Source organism: Electrona antarctica (genome assembly GCF_951216825.1).
Source record: "Electrona antarctica genome assembly, chromosome: 17".
Taxonomy (NCBI): domain Eukaryota; kingdom Metazoa; phylum Chordata; class Actinopteri; order Myctophiformes; family Myctophidae; genus Electrona; species Electrona antarctica.
The window spans coordinates 1661993-1682502 of NC_136798.1; the positions used below are offsets into that span (position 1 = coordinate 1661993).

Here is a 20510-nt window from a genome sequence, read left to right on the forward strand (position 1 = left end):
TTAAAGAATAAATGAGTCTCATCCACTGTGTTTGAGCTTTAAAGAATACATGAGTCTCATCCACTGTGTTTGAGCTTTAAAGAATACATGAGTCTCATCCACTGTGTTTGAGCACTTTAAAGAATACATGAGTCTCATCCACTGTGTATTTGAGCACTTTAAAGAATAAATGAGTCTCATCCACTGTGTTTGAGCTTTAAAGAATACATGAGTCTCATCCACTGTGTTTGAGCTTTAAAGAATACATGAGTCTCATCCACTGTGTTTGAGCTTTAAAGAACACATGAGTCTCATCCACTGTGTGTTTGAGCACTTTAAAGAATACATGAGTCTCATCCACTGTGTTTGAGCTTTAAAGAATACATGAGTCTCATCCACTGTGTTTGAGCTTTAAAGAATACATGAGTCTCATCCACTGTGTTTGAGCTTTAAAGAACACATGAGTCTCATCCACTGTGTGTTTGAGCACTTTAAAGAATACATGAGTCTCATCCACTGTGTTTGAGCTTTAAAGAATACATGAGTCTCATCCACTGTGTGTTTGAGCACTTTAAAGAATACATGAGTCTCATCCACTGTGTTTGAACAATTTAAAGCTGCTTTTGATGTCTTTGACTACTTATACATGCATAGATAGTACATTCCCCTGGCATGTTATCATAGGCAAATACATGGTCAGTAAAGTTTTAGAATTGCAAAAAATCACACTTGTGTGAACTGAGTGGTGCAACTCCCCTCTATTGGTTCTCTGTATCGTTCCAATTTGTATCGTTCCAATTTCTTCTCTGTATCGTTCCAATTTCAGTTCCTATTGGTTCTAACACTATCTCTCTCTCGTTTCTGGCACAACAGCGCCACTTTTTCCCCTACTGGTACTCTAAACATAGTAACATAGTCCCAGAGTAACATTGCTGTTCCTTGGAGTGGTTGCACCACTCAAAAATAGCAGATCTCCAAGCTCACAATGTGCCATGATAAGATGTGTTGTGTGAGCTTGTTGTACCTTTTGCTATTTTTTGCCACAGGAAAATGTGACAAAGTATATATGACAAATATTCATTGTGACTGATTAACCCATTTTGGGGCGGGATCCCCTTTTTGGTGTTTTAAAGCATTGTGTTATACTTTAGCTATTGGAAAATAGCAGATCTACAAGCTTTTTTTTTTATTTTTATTTTTTTAGAAAAATCATGAAAATGTGCCTCAAATATATATTCTTTCAGAGTTTCAGGTTTTAACTCAAATCTTTGCTTCTGGGGCGTCCCTGGAAGAACATATTTTCAGATGGGGGGGTCGGCGGTATATTACATATCATTTTTGGGGTCCTTGACATGAAATATTGAGAACCACTGATACAGAAACATGAGCTTTTTCAGGAAAAAAATCTATGGTTCCCATTGCAAGTCAAGCCACAGACGTGTGAGTGGGTGTAAAAACAGAGAGAAGTTTGTTATGCCATTTGTTGCCAACTAGACAAATGTCGCAGCTAGCATCGACTTGCATTTTTTGGAATCTTGGGACACACAATAGTAGCCATGAAAGTATTTCCCTGCCCACAACAATGTGTGGCAGAGGACTGTTATTTGTGTTTTGTTTGATAAATAGCACGATAACTTGAGGATTAGTGGTCAGACTTTGTGACCAGTAGGCTGCCTGAAGACATGATTGGCATTTGGGAACAAGTCAAAGGTCAAGGTCACAGTGAAGAGACGTAGATGCAAGCTTAATTAAATAAGACCGTGTGGTGGACTCAAGGGGCCAGTGAGGCTATTCAACGTTGAAGCTCTGGGCCCTAGTGGTAGGAGGAGGGACTACAGGCGGACCCGTGGATTCATGACCGGGAAACCCCGTGCAGCTGGGCTTTAACATTGAGCGCTCGGTTGCACAATGCGGAAGTAGACGTTCTGAGACGGTACTTCCGGCTGTCTTCCGGGTGCTTCAAAACGCCACTGAGCAACTTCCACTGACATGAATAGCTGGGGGGCGGAGCTTCGCGCCAGTTCAGTCTCTATCCTTTTATAGACTCTATGGGTGGACTCCATGTTGCTCCCTGGAAGGAAAGAAACATGCGCAATGGGCTAAATACAGCCAACACTTCTGCGTTCAGCTTCCTTGGTCTCGATTGCGCAGGTTTCTTTCCTTCCAGTGAGCAACATGGAGTCCACCGTACGGCCTTCGCTTCCTAACCTTATTTAATTAACCTTGCGTAGATGCAGGAAGGGTTTGCACCCCAGGTGCATTTGTTTGATGTGTTGATGGGTGCGTTCGGAAATGCGCACCGAGAATGGGGTCAGTTTGTTGAGTGTGGTGGGCGGTGACGTCACAGAGTGCGTTCAGTGTGCCTTATTTACGAACGGCCACAGCTGTGACGCATTCACACCGGACAACCCCAGCTTCAGGGTTAGGGTCGCTCAGTGCGGGCCCTCGGCACACCCGGTGCGCAGCGCACTGGATTTTCGAACGACAACGCACCGAGTGCACTGAATAAACGAATGACAAGAGAGCACACCAGTGCGTTCAGGCCAGGGCGCATTTCCGAACGCACCCATTGTGACAGCAATGTTGCCAGATTTTGCTAGAGAAATAAGCAACCAGGACTCTGAAAACAAGCCCAAAAGAAGCGGCTAGGCCACATTATGCACTTAAATACATTGGCTATTTGAAAATTGCCATTCTACAAACTCACAAAGTGTCACATCGTGGCATGTTGTGAGATTGTAGATCTGCTATTTTCAGAACAAATCTTGAAAAAAGTGACGTGTAATATTTCAATTTCAACAACAAGTCTGGTATCGGGGGGTGCCTGGCAGAAAAATATTTTTCTGTGGAGAAAGATTTATTAATTTATTTTGGGGTGACCTAGCTTGACACGAAAATGTTTGAGAACTATACTGCTTTAAACAACATTAGGAAACAAGCCCAAATAAGCAACTATATACTTCAGGAAGAAGCCCCAAAAAACCCCCATCTACCAATATTTTCAAGCAACTTTACAGAAAATCAAGCCCAAAGTCGCTTATAATAAGCAGACATGGCAACACGGGTGGACAACAGCAGTGAATTCAGCCTGATCGTGAATGACACAGAGTGCAGATCAGTCACAGATTTGATTACGGTGCACCGTAGAATCCTCAGTAATTAATCCATTTGTACAGTCAGAGCTAAATTAACCACATGATCCCAAGCATCCCTATTCCAGGCCTTCAATAATAGGCCAACATTAAGCAAAAATAGGCAAACATTCACTGAATGCATCGTGAGCTTGTTGTAGATTCGGCTATTTTCGGGCATGAGTAGAGACTGGTGTACTGTGTAGACCAGGGGTTCTCAACCCGTGGGTCGCGACCCCTCGGGCGGTCGCCAAATTATTTTAGGGGGTCCCCAAATTATTTTCAAAAAAATAAAAATATTTTGTTTAATTTTTTTCCACGATTTTTCAAAAATAGCAGACCTACAAGCTCGTAGCGCGCCACTCGGTGGCGCGCTATGAGCTTGTAGATCTGCTATTTTTAAATAGCTAAATTATAACAATGCTTAAAACACCAAAAGGGGTTCCCGGCTCCCGCCCAAAATGGTTTAAGGTTATTGTAGCAGTCAATTTATATTGGGGGTCGGGAGGGGGCAGGGCGGGGGTCCCGAGACATTGCCAAAGCATTTCCGGGGGTCCCCGGCCAAAAACGTTGAGAACCCCTGGTGTAGACGACACAATCAATTACAATTTACAACGATTTAGGCATTTAGCAGACGCTCTTAATCCAGAGCGATTTACATTAAGCAAGAACAAAAAGCATGGCAATACATCACATACATAAAAATCAGACCCGTCTGGAGTGAGTGGTGCTGTACTGTACTGTACTGTAAGCTCTCCTCCCTGGCCTCTGTCTGTGTGTTAGGCTGCACAACAGTGACACTTGGTGGTGACAATATGCTATTTCCGTGCTCGGGGACACACAGACAGACAGACAGACAGACAGACAGACAGACAGAGACACACACACACACACACACACACACACACACACACACACACACACACACACACACACACACACACACACACACACACACACACACACACACACACACACACACACACACACACACACACACACACACACACACACACACACAGCTGTCTATATAGGAGTGGTTGCTTTCACACAGTGTAGTAACTGAGCTGAGGACTCCCAAGGGATCCCAGACCCACTGTTTTTGTTTTTGTTTTAGTTTTTTCAATCCCATGATTTTGTAACCCATTTTTTCACCCAGTGTCAATTGTAATCCTGGGCTCTACACACTCCCCCTGCCAACATGGGGAGAGCAACGGACGGACTGACCTCATGCTTCCTTCCATGCATGAGGAGTCCAAGCCGCTTCTTTTCACCTGACAGGGGGGGGGGGGGGGGGTTCCCCGCAGTTGGACGTACTGTAGCGCGTGGAAGGAACACGTTATTCCAACCAGTTCCTTTCCCCCCAGACCCTCCATCAGGCGCTGGGAGGGGGAGGCAGTTTAACCCCTTTTGGTGTTAGCATTATGTTATGCTTTAGCTATTGAAAAATAGCAGATCTACAAGCTCATAGCGCGCTACGAGCTTGTAGGTCTGCTATTTTTGAAAAATCTAAGAACGACTGACATAGAAACATAGCTTTTTCAGAAAACTGTCAGGATGTAGAAGACATTTTTAGAATCTGATCTCAGGTCAAAATGGGTTTAAACAGATTTGAAAGTTTAGCGTTGTGATGGCTCATGAAAGTGAAAGGCATCATGTGGCTGGTATGCTAATGAGTCCAAGAAAAGATGAGCACAACCTGTGGTCCGATCCACCGTTTAGGTTCTGAATCACAACCTGTGGTCCGATCCACCGTTTAGGTTCTGAATCACAACCTGTGGTCCGATCCACCGTTTAGGTTCTGAATCACAACCTGTGGTCCGATCCACCGTTTAGGTTCTGAATCACAACCTGTGGTCCGATCCACCGTTTAGGTTCTGAATCACAACCTGTGGTCCGATCCACCGTTTAGGTTCTGAATCACAACCTGTGGTCCGATCCACCGTTTAGGTTCTGAATCACAACCTGTGGTCCGATCCACCGTTTAGGTTCTGAATCACACGTCTGGTGCAAAACTATCAATTATTTTCTTCACGACTATGGACTTTTTTTTTTATTAATTGAATCACAGAGAAGCGTTTTGAGTGGTGTAAAGCACTCCTACAACTGGCTTTGTTAGTTTACGTGTCTGTCCGTTTACGTGTCTGTCCGTACCAAAAAAATCACACCCGTGTGAACTGAGTGGTGTAAGGTCTGTCTGACGTAATGAAATCATGTCTGACGTAATGAAATCACACCCGGGTGTGATTTCATTACCTGGCTTTGTTTGTGCAGAAAAAATGAGCATGGTTGCTATGTTCACCCTGTTCACCCGGGTGTGATTTCATTACGTCATTACAACAGGGTGAACATAGCAACCATGCTCATTTTTTCTGCACAAAAAAGCCAGTTGTAGGAGTGGTTTACACCACTCAAAAATGAGCATGGTTGCTATGGTCATCCAGTTCACACAGGTGAAGTTTACGTAGTTTACGTGTCTGTTCGTACCAAAAAATGAGCATGGTTGCTATGGTCACCCAGTTCACACGGGTGTGATTTCATTACGTCAGACATTACGTCAGACCACAGCTGATCAGTCTATATAAGACCTTACACCACTCAGTTCACACGGGTGTGATTTTTCTTTTTATGTCAACAAATAAATCAACCAATTGAGCAACGGTGTTGTGCAAAAATAGTGAAAATATATACAAGCTCAATGCTTGTATATATTTACAGGTATATGTGAACTTTTAGATCTGTTATCGATTTTCTTTTTTGTCAAAATACGGATTCATTACTAACGGATTCTCTTATAAATTCTTTTATAATTCTTTTTGATTATCAATTATATTGTTATGATATGCAAGTTGGCATGTCCAGGTGTTGCCGGAGAGAGTCTCAGACAAGCCTTTGATCGGCTGGACTGAAACCAAAGTCCACAGTCGGTCCATAATATAGTTGCTCTAAGGAGGTCTGTGTGTTTAGTCACTTTAGTTTATATACAGTAGCCTATGCATGTCATGCACTTTTATCTTTTCCTCTTCCTCCTTAACCACTTTACAGTATCTGTGCTCCAGACATTAGATACTGTATCTATCTACCGGTATTTTGTTTGGGCACTGCGAGACTAAAGTGGAATATATAAATCTAAATACCATACACAATGGAGATTCCAATGGCAGGGTGGAAACTCCCTCTGCAAGGTTATTGCATGTATTTATCGCTGCTGTTGGATGGAAACCTGCTCTCCGTGTCCAAGGCTGTTACTTTTCAGGAAATGGAAAAAATAACAAGTGTCCAAATTGGACACTGTAGTTATTCAGTCACAAGCTCTTGCATAATGCTTTTCATTGGTTAAATATGTATTTAAAGGAGCATTCAGTGATTTGGGTGATTTGGAAAAAAAACCCTGGTCCACCCGGTAACAAGATGTGCACATGCACACGCTCTACAGTGGGGGAAGTACAACAGACCAACAGCACGTGCACCAAGGCCCGCCCCACTCGATCATGATTGGAGGAAGGCCCCTCTCATCCTGATTGGATGAAGGCTTTGCCACCCAAACCGAAACTAGGGTTTTCTGACCCCAGGGGCTCACTGGGGACAGGGAGGAACTCCTTATCAGCACACTTTATAGTAGGGGGGATTATCCAAAAAATAAGAAACAATAAGTGATATTTGAATTAAGTGAAATCACTGAATATGCCTTTAAAAAAACAACACATACTTGTAGATCGGCTAATCTAATTGCTTTTGCGTGTTTGTTTGTTTGTCATGTTTATTTCGAATAAGCCGATAAAACGGAAACAATTCTTTGCATTTTTGCATCACACAAAAAAACTATTAAAATCAAGATATATAAAATATAGCAAAAATAAATAAAACTCAGATCTACAAGCTCGTAGCACGGCACCGAGTGCCGCGCTACAAGCTTGTATATCTGTTATTTTTGAAAAATCGTGAAAATGTGGTGCAAATCTTTGAATATATATTCTTTCAGAACGTTTTTAAAGGACCTATAACATAAAATTCAACTTTTTCAATTTATTTTGTGTTTTTGGGGCTCCCATATGTGTTTTCTATCCCCACAAATAACCAATTTTGAACAATCAGGCTTTCATATCATATGGGTGTTTTAATGGAAATTGCTCTCAGGAACAGCTCAACTGATTTTGGCCTCATCGTGATGTCATCAATGTCACCCTACTTTGTATAATTCCTCCTCTTCTTCAGTCTTCAGTTCCAAATTTGCATTTCCACTTTGTTTACAATGTCCACCATTGTTGATTTTCCAAGCTGGCATGGAATGGAAACAAGCCTGGTTTTATCTAGCATCAGTATTATAATGAATCAAATATTAAACAATCTGCATATCAGCACCCCCACCACCTCAGGACATTGTGGTAGTGCAGCTAAAACTGCTTTCAAAGTCCAGAAATAAATGACGAGGCCTGGTTATATCAGAGTGGTGATTGAGGCTCAAACCTTTAGGAATAACTTTGATGGACATAGACAATATGATATTAAATATTAAAAGCAGTTTTAAAATGTATGTTATTTGCGCTTTAAGTCAAATCCTTGCCTCGCTTTTATTCAGAAAACTGTCATGATTTAGAAGACATTTGTAGAATGGAGCTCAGGTCTAAATGGTTTTTAAGCAGTACTACTTTGGAGAATTTGGTGTATTTTGTACGATCAGTGTTTCCTCCTTCCTTCCTGAACTTTCAACAATCTGTCTGTCTCTCCACAGCGGCGGGTGGTGGCGGCCGGGTTGGACATGATGCCGGGACAGATTCCTGACCCTTCGTTGGCAGCGGGCTCCCTGCCCGGCCTGGGCCCGCTGGCGGGCATCTCAGCCACCACGCTCACGGATCAACTGAGACTGGCTGACTTCCGCCAGCTGGGCACCATGCTCTCCCCACTGCACTTCCTGGGGAGACTGGGGAAGAGGCCACTGGCCATCAAGACAGAGGTGAGGAGGAGGAGGAGGAGGAGGAGGAGGGAGAGGAGGAGGAGGGAGAGGAAGAGGATGAGGAGGAGGGAGAGGAGGAGGAGGGAGAGGAAGAGGAAGAGAAGGAGGAGGAGGAGGAGGGGGAGGGGGAGGTTGTACATGGAGAGAGGGAGTGGAAGCAAGGACTGTCTAAAGAGGATGAGACGCGAAGACCGTACGGGCGACGCCATGTTGCTCCATGGTGCCGATGGTGCTCCATGGAAGGAAAGAAACATGCGCAGTTGAGACCAAGGAAGCTGAACGCGGAAGTGTTGGCTGCATATAGCCCATTGCGCATGTTTCTTTCCTTCCATGGAGCACCATGGAGCAACATGGCGTCGCCCGTACGGTCTTTGCGTCTCGTCCTCTTTAGACAGTCCTTGAGTGGAAGAAGGAACGGTGTGACTGTTGTATAATTATCTGATCTATTTGTAGAAACGGTTTAGCTCTGAGGTCTGTGAGGTCTGTGAGGTTTAGCTCTGTGAGGTCTGTGAGGTCTGTGAGGTTTAGCTCTGTGAGGTCTGTGAGGTTTAGCTCTGTGAGGTCGAGCGAGCAAATGCATTTCAACAGGGACGTGCAGAGAGTGTTAGAGAAGCAGGGGCTGAAATCCCGTAAGAGGCCACTTTTGGACAAAAATAGCAAACATAGCAGATCTACAAGCTTGAGACTCGAGAGCTTGTAGATCAGTAGATCAGCTATGGGCGCAACCCAGCACTCTTTATCTACTGGAGATGCGGTGTGCGACATGGATTTCTAAAAAACATTGTTCAACGCAAAATACTGTGTTCAAGTTCAGGAGACTTCGGAAAAAAAGCTATTCTCCTGAATGCTGCCTTCCGACATGGCATGGAAAGGAAAGGAGTGGCATTTGCGTTTCTTTCCCCCCCCCAAAAAAAATGTAGTGAAAATTGCGGAGATCGGCTAATTTCACTTTGTCGCACAATGAAAGGCTTATTAAGCAGGGTTTGTGATTTTAGGAGATTCCATTGTTTCTATTCCTTAATTTTTGTTTTCTGATAGTTACTGTATTAATTCTAACGCAAGGCAAAATGGGGAATCACACCCATTGTCTCTCAAGATGAAGTTGCAAGCTGTTCAAATTAACTTTCATTAGGTTTTGCAATATAAGAATAAGTGATGATCCATTTGAAATACAGGATGGTAGTGTTTAGTTTTGTTGCAAATGTATAAAAGTGTATTCCTCTGAGTAACTCAAGCTGGTTAAACTCAAAGCCTTTTTGATATCAGCCTTTTAGTGTTTGCTATAAGAATTCAGGCATTGTACAAAATTAATCCCATCAGTGGCGTGCACAGACATTTAGAGGGGCAGGTGCTCAAGTGAAAAAAGGGCACCTTGTGCAGCGCGTGGAACCGGCCGGTTGCTTTAATAGTGTGAGATTTATAGATTTTGGGGAATAAATAATATATTAGAAGCTTTTTATCAAGAATTGATCAATGTCACCATGGTCCACATACTGTACTCCCCCCCCCCCCCCCCCCCCCCCCAAAAGGGCACATTGCCGTCCAGAGGGCAAAGGGCAGGTGCTCTAGCACCACCTAGTGTCTATCTGTGCACGCCACTGAATCCCATCATTACTAGGAGTTGCCTTCACAATCTTATCTTCAGCGATGTAATCATTTCCACTGGGATTAGGCTGTTTAATTTTGGGAAACCAAATATAATGATATACTATATCTATATATTTAACAGTTGTTAACCCATTTAAACCTGACGTCGAAATTTAAAAAAATGTCTTTACTTCTAAATCATGACAATTTTCTGAAAAACCTCATGTTTCTATGTCAGTGGTTCTCAAACAGTTTCATGTCAAGGACCCCCAAAAAATATATGTATTTGGCCGCCGACCCCCATCTGAAAATATGTAGTTCCAGGGACCTCCCAGAAGCAAATATTTGAGTTAAAAACATTGGCTCTGAAAGAATATATTGAAAGCTTTGCACTACATTTTCACGATTTTTCAAAAATAGCAGACCTACAAGCTCATAGCGCGCCAGTGGCGCGCTATGACCTTGTAGATCTGCTATTTTTCAATAGCTAAATTATAACAATAACCAAAAGGGGTTCCCGCCCAAAATGGGTTAAATTGTGATAGCTAGATATGTCTGTCTGTCTGTTGTTGATGATGAAAATGTGGCACGGCATCTCAATCATACTTCCTCTCTGCAGATGGATGAAGACGACGACAGGAGGAAACGAAGGAGAGAGAAGAACAAAGTGGCCGCAGCGCGGTGCCGAAACAAGAAGAAGGAAAGGACTGACTTCCTTCAAAGGGTGAGTTCAGCAGACGCCACAGAGCAGGGGTGGACGCCACAGAGCAGGGGTGGACGCCACAGAGCAGGGGTGGACGCCACAGAGCAGGGGTGGACGCCACAGAGCAGGGGTGGACGCCACAGAGCAGGGGTGGACGCCACAGAGCAGGGGTGGACGCCACAGAGCAGGGGTGGACGCCACAGAGCAGGGGTGGACGCCACAGAGGATAGAGATACAGGAGAGCAGACACCACAGAGGATAGAGATACAGGAGAGGAGAGCAGACGCCACAGAGGATAGAGATACAGGAGAGGAGAGCAGACGCCACAGAGGATAGAGATACAGGAGAGGAGACGCCACAGAGGATAGAGATACAGGAGAGGAGACGCCACAGAGGATAGAGATACAGGAGAGCAGACGCCACAGAAAATAGAGATACAGGAGAGGAGAGCAGACGCCACAGAGGATAGAGATACAGGAGAGGAGACGCCACAGAGGATAGAGATACAGGAGAGGAGACGCCACAGAGGATAGAGATACAGGAGAGGAGAGCAGACGCCACAGAGGATAGAGATACAGGAGAGGAGACGCCACAGAGGATAGAGATACAGGAGAGGAGACGCCACAGAGGATAGAGATACAGGAGAGGAGACGCCACAGAGGATAGAGATACAGGAGAGGAGACGCCACAGAGGATAGAGATACAGGAGAGGAGAGCAGACGCCACAGAAGATAGAGATACAGGAGAGGAGAGCAGACGCCACAGAGGATAGAGATACAGGAGAGGAGAGCAGACGCCACAGAAAATAGAGATACAGGAGAGGAGAGCAGACGCCACAGAGGATAGAGATACAGGAGAGGAGAGCAGACGCCACAGAGGATAGAGATACAGGAGAGGAGAGCAGACGCCACAGAGGATAGAGATACAGGAGAGGAGAGCAGACGCCACAGAGGATAGAGATACAGGAGAGGAGAGCAGACGCCACAGAGGATAGAGATACAGGAGAGGAGAGCAGACGCCACAGAGGATAGAGATACAGGAGAGCAGACGCCACAGAGGATAGAGATACAGGAGAGGAGAGCAGACGCCACAGAGGATAGAGATACAGGAGAGGAGAGCAGACGCCACAGAGGATAGAGATACAGGAGAGCAGACGCCACAGAGGATAGAGATACAGGAGAGGAGAGCAGACACCACAGAGGATAGAGATACAGGAGAGGAGAGCAGACGCCACAGAGGATAGAGATACAGGAGAGGAGAGCAGACGCCACAGAGGATAGAGATACAGGAGAGGAGAGCAGACGCCACAGAGGATAGAGATACAGGAGAGGAGAGCAGACGCCACAGAGGATAGAGATACAGGAGAGGAGACGCCACAGAGGATAGAGATACAGGAGAGCAGACGCCACAGAGGATAGAGATACAGGAGAGCAGACGCCACAGAGGATAGAGATACAGGAGAGCAGACGCCACAGAGGATAGAGATACAGGAGAGCAGACGCCACAGAGGATAGAGATACAGGAGAGCAGACGCCACAGAGGATAGAGATACAGGAGAGGAGACGCCACAGAGGATAGAGATACAGGAGAGGAGACGCCACAGAGGATAGAGATACAGGAGAGGAGACGCCACAGAGGATAGAGATACAGGAGAGGAGAGCAGACGCCACAGAAGATAGAGATACAGGAGAGGAGAGCAGACGCCACAGAGGATAGAGATACAGGAGAGGAGAGCAGACGCCACAGAGGATAGAGATACAGGAGAGGAGACGCCACAGAGGATAGAGATACAGGAGAGGAGAGCAGACGCCACAGAGGATAGAGATACAGGAGAGGAGAGCAGACGCCACAGAGGATAGAGATACAGGAGAGGAGACGCCACAGAGGATAGAGATACAGGAGAGGAGAGCAGACGCCACAGAGGATAGAGATACAGGAGAGGAGACGCCACAGAGGATAGAGATACAGGAGAGGAGAGCAGACGCCACAGAGGATAGAGATACAGGAGAGGAGACGCCACAGAGGATAGAGATACAGGAGAGGAGACGCCACAGAGGATAGAGATACAGGAGAGGAGAGCAGACGCCACAGAAGATAGAGATACAGGAGAGGAGAGCAGACGCCACAGAGGATAGAGATACAGGAGAGGAGAGCAGACGCCACAGAAAATAGAGATACAGGAGAGGAGAGCAGACGCCACAGAGGATAGAGATACAGGAGAGGAGAGCAGACGCCACAGAGGATAGAGATACAGGAGAGGAGAGCAGACGCCACAGAGGATAGAGATACAGGAGAGGAGAGCAGACGCCACAGAGGATAGAGATACAGGAGAGGAGAGCAGACGCCACAGAGGATAGAGATACAGGAGAGGAGAGCAGACGCCACAGAGGATAGAGATACAGGAGAGGAGAGCAGACGCCACAGAGGATAGAGATACAGGAGAGGAGAGCAGACGCCACAGAGGATAGAGATACAGGAGAGCAGACGCCACAGAGGATAGAGATACAGGAGAGGAGAGCAGACGCCACAGAGGATAGAGATACAGGAGAGGAGAGCAGACGCCACAGAGGATAGAGATACAGGAGAGCAGACGCCACAGAGGATAGAGATACAGGAGAGGAGAGCAGACACCACAGAGGATAGAGATACAGGAGAGGAGAGCAGACGCCACAGAGGATAGAGATACAGGAGAGGAGAGCAGACGCCACAGAGGATAGAGATACAGGAGAGGAGAGCAGACGCCACAGAGGATAGAGATACAGGAGAGGAGAGCAGACGCCACAGAGGATAGAGATACAGGAGAGGAGACGCCACAGAGGATAGAGATACAGGAGAGCAGACGCCACAGAGGATAGAGATACAGGAGAGCAGACGCCACAGAGGATAGAGATACAGGAGAGCAGACGCCACAGAGGATAGAGATACAGGAGAGGAGAGCAGACGCCACAGAGGATAGAGATACAGGAGAGCAGACGCCACAGAGGATAGAGATACAGGAGAGCAGACGCCACAGAGGATAGAGATACAGGAGAGCAGACGCCACAGAGGATAGAGATACAGGAGAGGAGACGCCACAGAGGATAGAGATACAGGAGAGGAGACGCCACAGAGGATAGAGATACAGGAGAGGAGACGCCACAGAGGATAGAGATACAGGAGAGGAGAGCAGACGCCACAGAAGATAGAGATACAGGAGAGGAGAGCAGACGCCACAGAGGATAGAGATACAGGAGAGGAGAGCAGACGCCACAGAGGATAGAGATACAGGAGAGGAGACGCCACAGAGGATAGAGATACAGGAGAGGAGAGCAGACGCCACAGAGGATAGAGATACAGGAGAGGAGACGCCACAGAGGATAGAGATACAGGAGAGGAGAGCAGACGCCACAGAAAATAGAGATACAGGAGAGGAGAGCAGACGCCACAGAGGATAGAGATACAGGAGAGGAGAGCAGACGCCACAGAGGATAGAGATACAGGAGAGGAGAGCAGACGCCACAGAGGATAGAGATACAGGAGAGGAGACGCCACAGAGGATAGAGATACAGGAGAGGAGAGCAGACGCCACAGAGGATAGAGATACAGGAGAGGAGACGCCACAGAGGATAGAGATACAGGAGAGGAGAGCAGACGCCACAGAGGATAGAGATACAGGAGAGGAGAGCAGACGCCACAGAGGATAGAGATACAGGAGAGGAGAGCAGACGCCACAGAGGATAGAGATACAGGAGAGCAGACGCCACAGAGGATAGAGATACAGGAGAGGAGACGCCACAGAGGATAGAGATACAGGAGAGCAGACGCCACAGAGGATAGAGATACAGGAGAGGAGAGCAGACGCCACAGAGGATAGAGATACAGGAGAGGAGACGCCACAGAGGATAGAGATACAGGAGAGGAGAGCAGACGCCACAGAGGATAGAGATACAGGAGAGCAGACGCCACAGAGGATAGAGATACAGGAGAGGAGACGCCACAGAGGATAGAGATACAGGAGAGGAGACGCCACAGAGGATAGAGATACAGGAGAGCAGACGCCACAGAGGATAGAGATACAGGAGAGGAGAGCAGACGCCACAGAGGATAGAGATACAGGAGAGCAGACGCCACAGAGGATAGAGATACAGGAGAGGAGACGCCACAGAGGATAGAGATACAGGAGAGGAGAGCAGACGCCACAGAGGATAGAGATACAGGAGAGGAGAGCAGACGCCACAGAGGATAGAGATACAGGAGAGGAGAGCAGACGCCACAGAGGATAGAGATACAGGAGAGGAGAGCAGACGCCACAGAGGATAGAGATACAGGAGAGCAGGTGTTGGACAAGGCTATCCCCCAAAACACCAGCTCAGTGGCCTTGTGGTTAGAGTGTTCGCCCTGAGACTGGGAGGTCGGGGTTCGATCCCCGGCCGGGTCATACCAAAGACTCTAAAAATGGGACCCAGTGCCTCCCTGCTTGACACTCAGCATCAAGGGTTAGATTGGGGTGTAAGTCCCTGTGACATACTAGCGTCATGTCCAGGGGGTGTACTTGTACATCAAGCTACCTCACACTACAGAAACAGGAGATAGGCTCCTGCCCTATGAGCCTCATGGCTCGGCAAGGCTACTTACTCCCCCAAAACACATTTGGCCTATTAGATAGACGCAAACATGACATTTGACTTTCACCAGGTAATGGTTATCATCCTCTAGTCTACAAAGACTGCTAAGCTGTATAGTTGGAAAACGCGCCTCTGTATTTTCACCTCTACGCAGTACAATCCAGAGAGTTAGTTAGATACATAGGAGTTTGTTTGATTGATTGATTGATTGAAAATGTTATTTCACAGTATGCAGAATGGGTACATTTCAAACTAACGCACAAGTCAATACAAAAACTGTTACTTTGTGGACGATCCATGATTAAGCATTACACTTGTTTACAACAGGGTCCACCATTTTCAATTCATCAGCACATTTAGAGATGTACAAAATATACACAAACTATACACAAAAAAGGGACAAACATGTACAGTTTGGGGAGAAAGGGGTGGGGGGAGCTCAGACTTAATTTACAGGGGGCAGTTTCGAATTGCAGCCGTCCGTAGGAGCTCTTTGAGAGCGGTTTTGAAGGAGTCTAGGGATTCACATGTCTTAAAGTAGCAATTTGGTCGATTTGCCTGTCTACTTCCTGATTGGTTGGTTATTTCTGCAGGTTGTTTTGGTCTTTGAATGCAGATTGTGGCCCCTAGATGTGTCACAGAGAATATTTATTTTGGGAGCGTTTTACCCATTGCCGGCTGTCTCAATACCAAAAAAAAAAGGTCATTAAGATTTTGAGATATTTATTGCTTATAGCTACTTTAATGGCTGGTGGTAGGGCCGGGTGTTCCTCATGTATTAGTGGGTGCACTAACCTGTTACCTTGTATATTCATCTCCTACGAATGCCTCCCTCTGTCCAGGAATCGGAACGCCTGGAGATGGTGAACTCAGAGCTGAAGGCCCAGATCGAGGAGCTGCGGCTGGAGCGACAGCAGCTCATGGTTATGCTCAACCTCCATCGGCCCACCTGCATCGTGAGGACGGACAGCGTCAAGACTCCTGAGAGCGAAGCCAACCCACTGCTGGAGCATTTAGCTGCCGTCAGCAAGTGAAAACCACCAAACCCAGGAGTCCAAAAAGCAGGAATCCAAAGTTGCACCATCATGGCAGCCATTTTTTCCTTTTTTAACAGAAATAACTGGCAATACGTTCTTCTAAATAAGCACTTGAGTTCTGAGCTTGGAGACTTTCGGAGACTCTCTGCCCAAAGACGTAGGGGTTGTTGTTGTTGTAGGGCTTTCTCAGTATTGCTATATGAGCTGGCTCTATTCATGGGAAAAGACTGGGGGGGGGGGGAAATGAAATCCAGTTTTGTCTCTGCATTAAGTGTTGTTTTTGTTGTGACACCCACTGTGCCTCCTTGTTACTGCAACCATCTTTCCATAAAGGGACTGATGGGAAAGATGGCGTATATGACTGGAAACGACATCGTGGAAACACATCTACTTCCAATATGGTGCTCTCTGTCGCACAAGCCTCGAGTATGTATGTTAGTGTGTCGAATGTTTTGAGGCAGAGGCCCGCACACACACAGGCTAAAGACTAAGAGCCTTTCAAACGTGAAGCGATATAACGCGCCTACAGTTCATTATCAATGAGACCTGCGGTTTTTTTGCGCGGAGCACTGGGGAGCAGTCACGGTGCGACAACGCAAGCGTATTATATACGTGAGCGTGGTCCTGTGAATTTGTTGCGCGCGTTGCTCGTTACGTGCACACGCCCGCGACTCACCAGACCTGGATACTGTTTAGCTTTTTTTTTTTACGCTTGCGTTGTTGCGCACCTCTTGAGCAGACCTGGAGGAGACCTGTCGTTGATCCAGACCTGGAGGAATACCTGTCGTTGATCCAGACCTGGAGGCAGACCTGTCGTTGATCCAGACCTGGAGGAGACCTGTCGTTGATCCAGACCTGGAGGCAGACCTGTCGTTGATCCAGACCTGGAGGAAGACCTGTCGTTGATCCAGACCTGGAGGAGACCTGTCGTTGATCCAGACCTGGAGGAGACCTGTCGTTGATCCAGACCTGAATTAAGACCTGTCGTTGATCCAGACCTGGAGGCAGACCTGTCGTTGATCCAGACCTGGATTAAGACCTGTCGTTGATCCAGACCTGGAGGAAGACCTATCGTTGATCCAGACCTGGAGGCAGACCTGTCGTTGATCCAGACCTGGAGGAAGACCTGTCGTTGATCCAGACCTGGAGGAAGACCTGTCGTTGATCCAGACCTGGAGGAAGACCTGTCGTTGATCCAGACCTGGAGGAGACCTGTCGTTAATCCAGGCAACAACGCCTGCGTTCCTCGCTTCACGTTTGAAAGACCCTAAATTCATGCTTAATCGTACGGTCGTGTCATACGACACATTATGTGTATTCAACTGTTTGAAAACACATCTTTTGTTGTTGTACGACACAGCCTTTCGACAAAGTATAATTTTAGGCTTTTATGGTTGCACAGTTTGCCTATGTATACTAGTTGAAATATACAGGTGTAGTGTCTTTAGGATTTGATACCCAAATACATGTACATCAGATGGAGTAGTTTGTTTTTGTTTTTGTCTTTTTATAACGTTGATTTTTTTTATACCCTGCCTTGACGATGGCAGTTACCGGTTGACCCGATTTGTGGTGACGCTGGCGTCATGAAAAGCACATATATATATATCTATATATATATACAAAATGTTTACAGTTGCGTTCTTTTTTTGCCTTGTCATCTGTCCATTATTGTATTTGTTTTATACTGCTTTATATATATGATAATAATACATAAACGTGTATGCAATGCCCGTTAATCACTTGATGTGATTTATTTTTAAACTAACTTCTAAGATCTTTCTGTCATCGATATTGCGCTCGCTGTCAAACAGCTGTGAAAAGTACGCAGAGATCTTATCAACCTGAGCAGTATTTCAGCATCTACTTTGGAACTGTACCTATTATATATGTCTTTGTTACTCTGCATAGATTAAAAATTTATTTTCTAATGACAATAAAGAGTCCTGATTCAATCCTCACATCACAAAATACGCATGGCATGCCAAGGTTATTATAACAGTTAAAAGGTCTCATATGAAACCTTAGCATGCCAAGGTTATTAGAACACTTAAAAGGTCTCATATGAAAATAATATAATCTCTCTACATCATAGATGTAGAGGACGCAAATTGTGATTGACCGGAATTAGATTTTTGTGTGGTGCTAGCCCCTCCTATATTCAGCTATAGTACTGTAGATTCTTGTCCTAACACAAACATGAAATGCCATTGACAATGAATGGAGTAATTTATGTCATATGTGGACGAGCAAATCGTCTTTATCCTAACACAAACATTAAATGCAATTGACAATGAATGAGCGCCTCACTTCACACGGGTGTGATTTCTTACTTTCAAATCAACCTTGAATTTATAAAGCATTTTGGTTTACATAACTGATAACTCTATCCTTACGCCTCAGTGCTCAGGTCCGGTCAGACTAGTAGTAATCTAGTATCAAAGTCAAAGTCAAAGTCATACGATTTGTCACACACGTTAAAGCAGTGAAATTTGTTCTCCGCATTTGACCCATCTCTTGGAGCGGTTGAGCCACAGCCAAGGAGCGGTGAGCTGCAGCGTGCGCCGCGCTCGGGAATCATTTGATTAGTAGATTCATCATGACAGAGTCTACGGCGGGAGTGTCATTACTAGACTCTCCTGAGTCCTTCTACACTCTGGGTACGTCCGGTATGCGTAAAGGTTGTTTGCTGTAGTAATTAGTAAATAAGGCAGTGTGTTTGAATCTGTATACAGGGCTCTCGTCCTCGCCCTCCCACCCCTCACTAGTGCGAAATCTGGTAGGAAAAACGGGGACATGTCCGGTGTAGAGCCCGCCTCTGTTTCCGGTAATTCCGTATCCGTTGTAACCGGACCAGCAAGCAACGTGAATTGATCCCTGACTTGATTGATTGATTGATTGAAGAATTTATTAACAGTTTGCAGAATTACAGTACATTTCAAGCACAAACTCAATACAAAGGCTGTTAACTGTGAGTGGACGACCCAATTAAGCATTACACTTGTTTCCAACAGGGTCCACCATGTTCAAATCATCAAAACATTTAGAGACGTACAAATAGACACTTCTATAGACAGAACAGGAATTCATCACAAAAGAATTCATCAAAAAGACCATGTTATTATGATGTTAGATGCGTGCTAAGCTTTGTTATTTTGTCCAAGCCTAGTTTTATTTTTGATTGAATAGTGAATACAGTACAGTAGCCTACAGTATACAACTGTCAGTGGTTCCCAAAGTGGTAAATGGTTAAATGGTAAATGGTGCATTTATATAGCGCCTTTATCCAAGGCGCTTTACATAGATTGTGCATTACATTCACCCATTCACACACACATTCATACACCGATTGCAGCGGAAGCCATGCAAGGTACCAACCAGCACATCGGGAGCAATTTGGGGTTCAGTGTCTTGCTCAAGGACACTTCGACATGTAGACAGGAGGAGCCGGGATTCGAACCGCCGACCCATGGATCATTGGACGACCTGCTCTACCTCTTGAGCCACAGTCGCCCCGGGGTCCGGGGTCCCCAGGGGTACTGTTTAGTGTTTAACAAGCTAAAAGCAATTGGTTTTGATAGCACATCAGTGAGCTGGATGCAATCCTACCTGGAGGGGAGAGAACAGATGGTGGAGGTGAACGGAACACTGCCCCCCCCTCCCAGTGAGCTGTGGCGTTCCACAAGGAAGCATACTAGGACCTTTACTGTTCCTAATATATGTAAACGACATGACATCAGCTTGTGACTGCAACTTGTTCCTGTTCGCAGATGACTCAGCACTGCTGGTCTCGGACAGGAACAAACTGCAGGTTGAAAAGGCCCTCAGTTCTGAACTCGGTAGAATCTGCACCTGGCTCACTGTTAAACTATCTTAACACCTGGGGAAAACAGAATCCATTGTCTTTGGATCAAATAGTAATCTCAGCAAGGCAGATGGCTTCTTGGTTAGAGTGGGTGACAATATTATCACGCGAAAAGATGAAATTACCTACCTAGGTTCCATCCTATCACCTTTCCGGTGATAAAATGGCCACCAACGTAATCAAAAAAGTCAACCAAAGAACAAGATTCCTTTACAGGATCTCCTCACTAGTCAACAAAAACACCTTGAAGACCCTAACAGGAGCCCTCGTACAAGGTTTCTTCGACTATGCATGCACATCTTGGTACCACAGCACCTCAAAGGCCCTTAAAACAAGGCTCCAGACTTCCCAAAACAAACTGGTCAGGCTCCTACTTGGCCTCACCCCCCGAACCCACCTCACCCCTGCCCACTTTGACAGGCTGGAATGGCTTAGGGTCGACGACAGAGTACAGCATCTTGCAATGGGTCTGGTCCACAAGATTCGATACACCACCAAGATACCCATGTACCTGTCTAAATACTTCCTTAATGTTAACGAAGTCCACACCCACAACACCAGAGGGAGTGCAACAAACCATGTGCAACCCAGATTCGGCACAAACAAGGGACTAAATTATTTTCGCTCCTATGCCACCAAAATGTGGAACA

At 45.9% G+C, this 20510-nt stretch overlaps 1 protein-coding gene across 1 annotated transcript in view; it reads left to right on the forward strand.

The window, feature by feature from the left end:
* The window catches only part of LOC306941341 (jun dimerization protein 2-like), a 38652-nt gene extending 22517 nt beyond the window's left edge, over positions 1-16135 (forward strand). The window contains exons 3-5 of the mRNA XM_079526757.1: positions 7843-8064; positions 10271-10375; positions 15801-16135. Of these exons, the coding sequence (XP_079382883.1) occupies positions 7870-8064; positions 10271-10375; positions 15801-15992 (492 nt within the window). The 5' untranslated portion in view covers positions 7843-7869 and the 3' untranslated portion in view covers positions 15993-16135. The remainder of the gene's footprint in view (positions 1-7842; positions 8065-10270; positions 10376-15800) is intronic.
* Positions 16136-20510: the final 4375 nt, after the last annotated feature.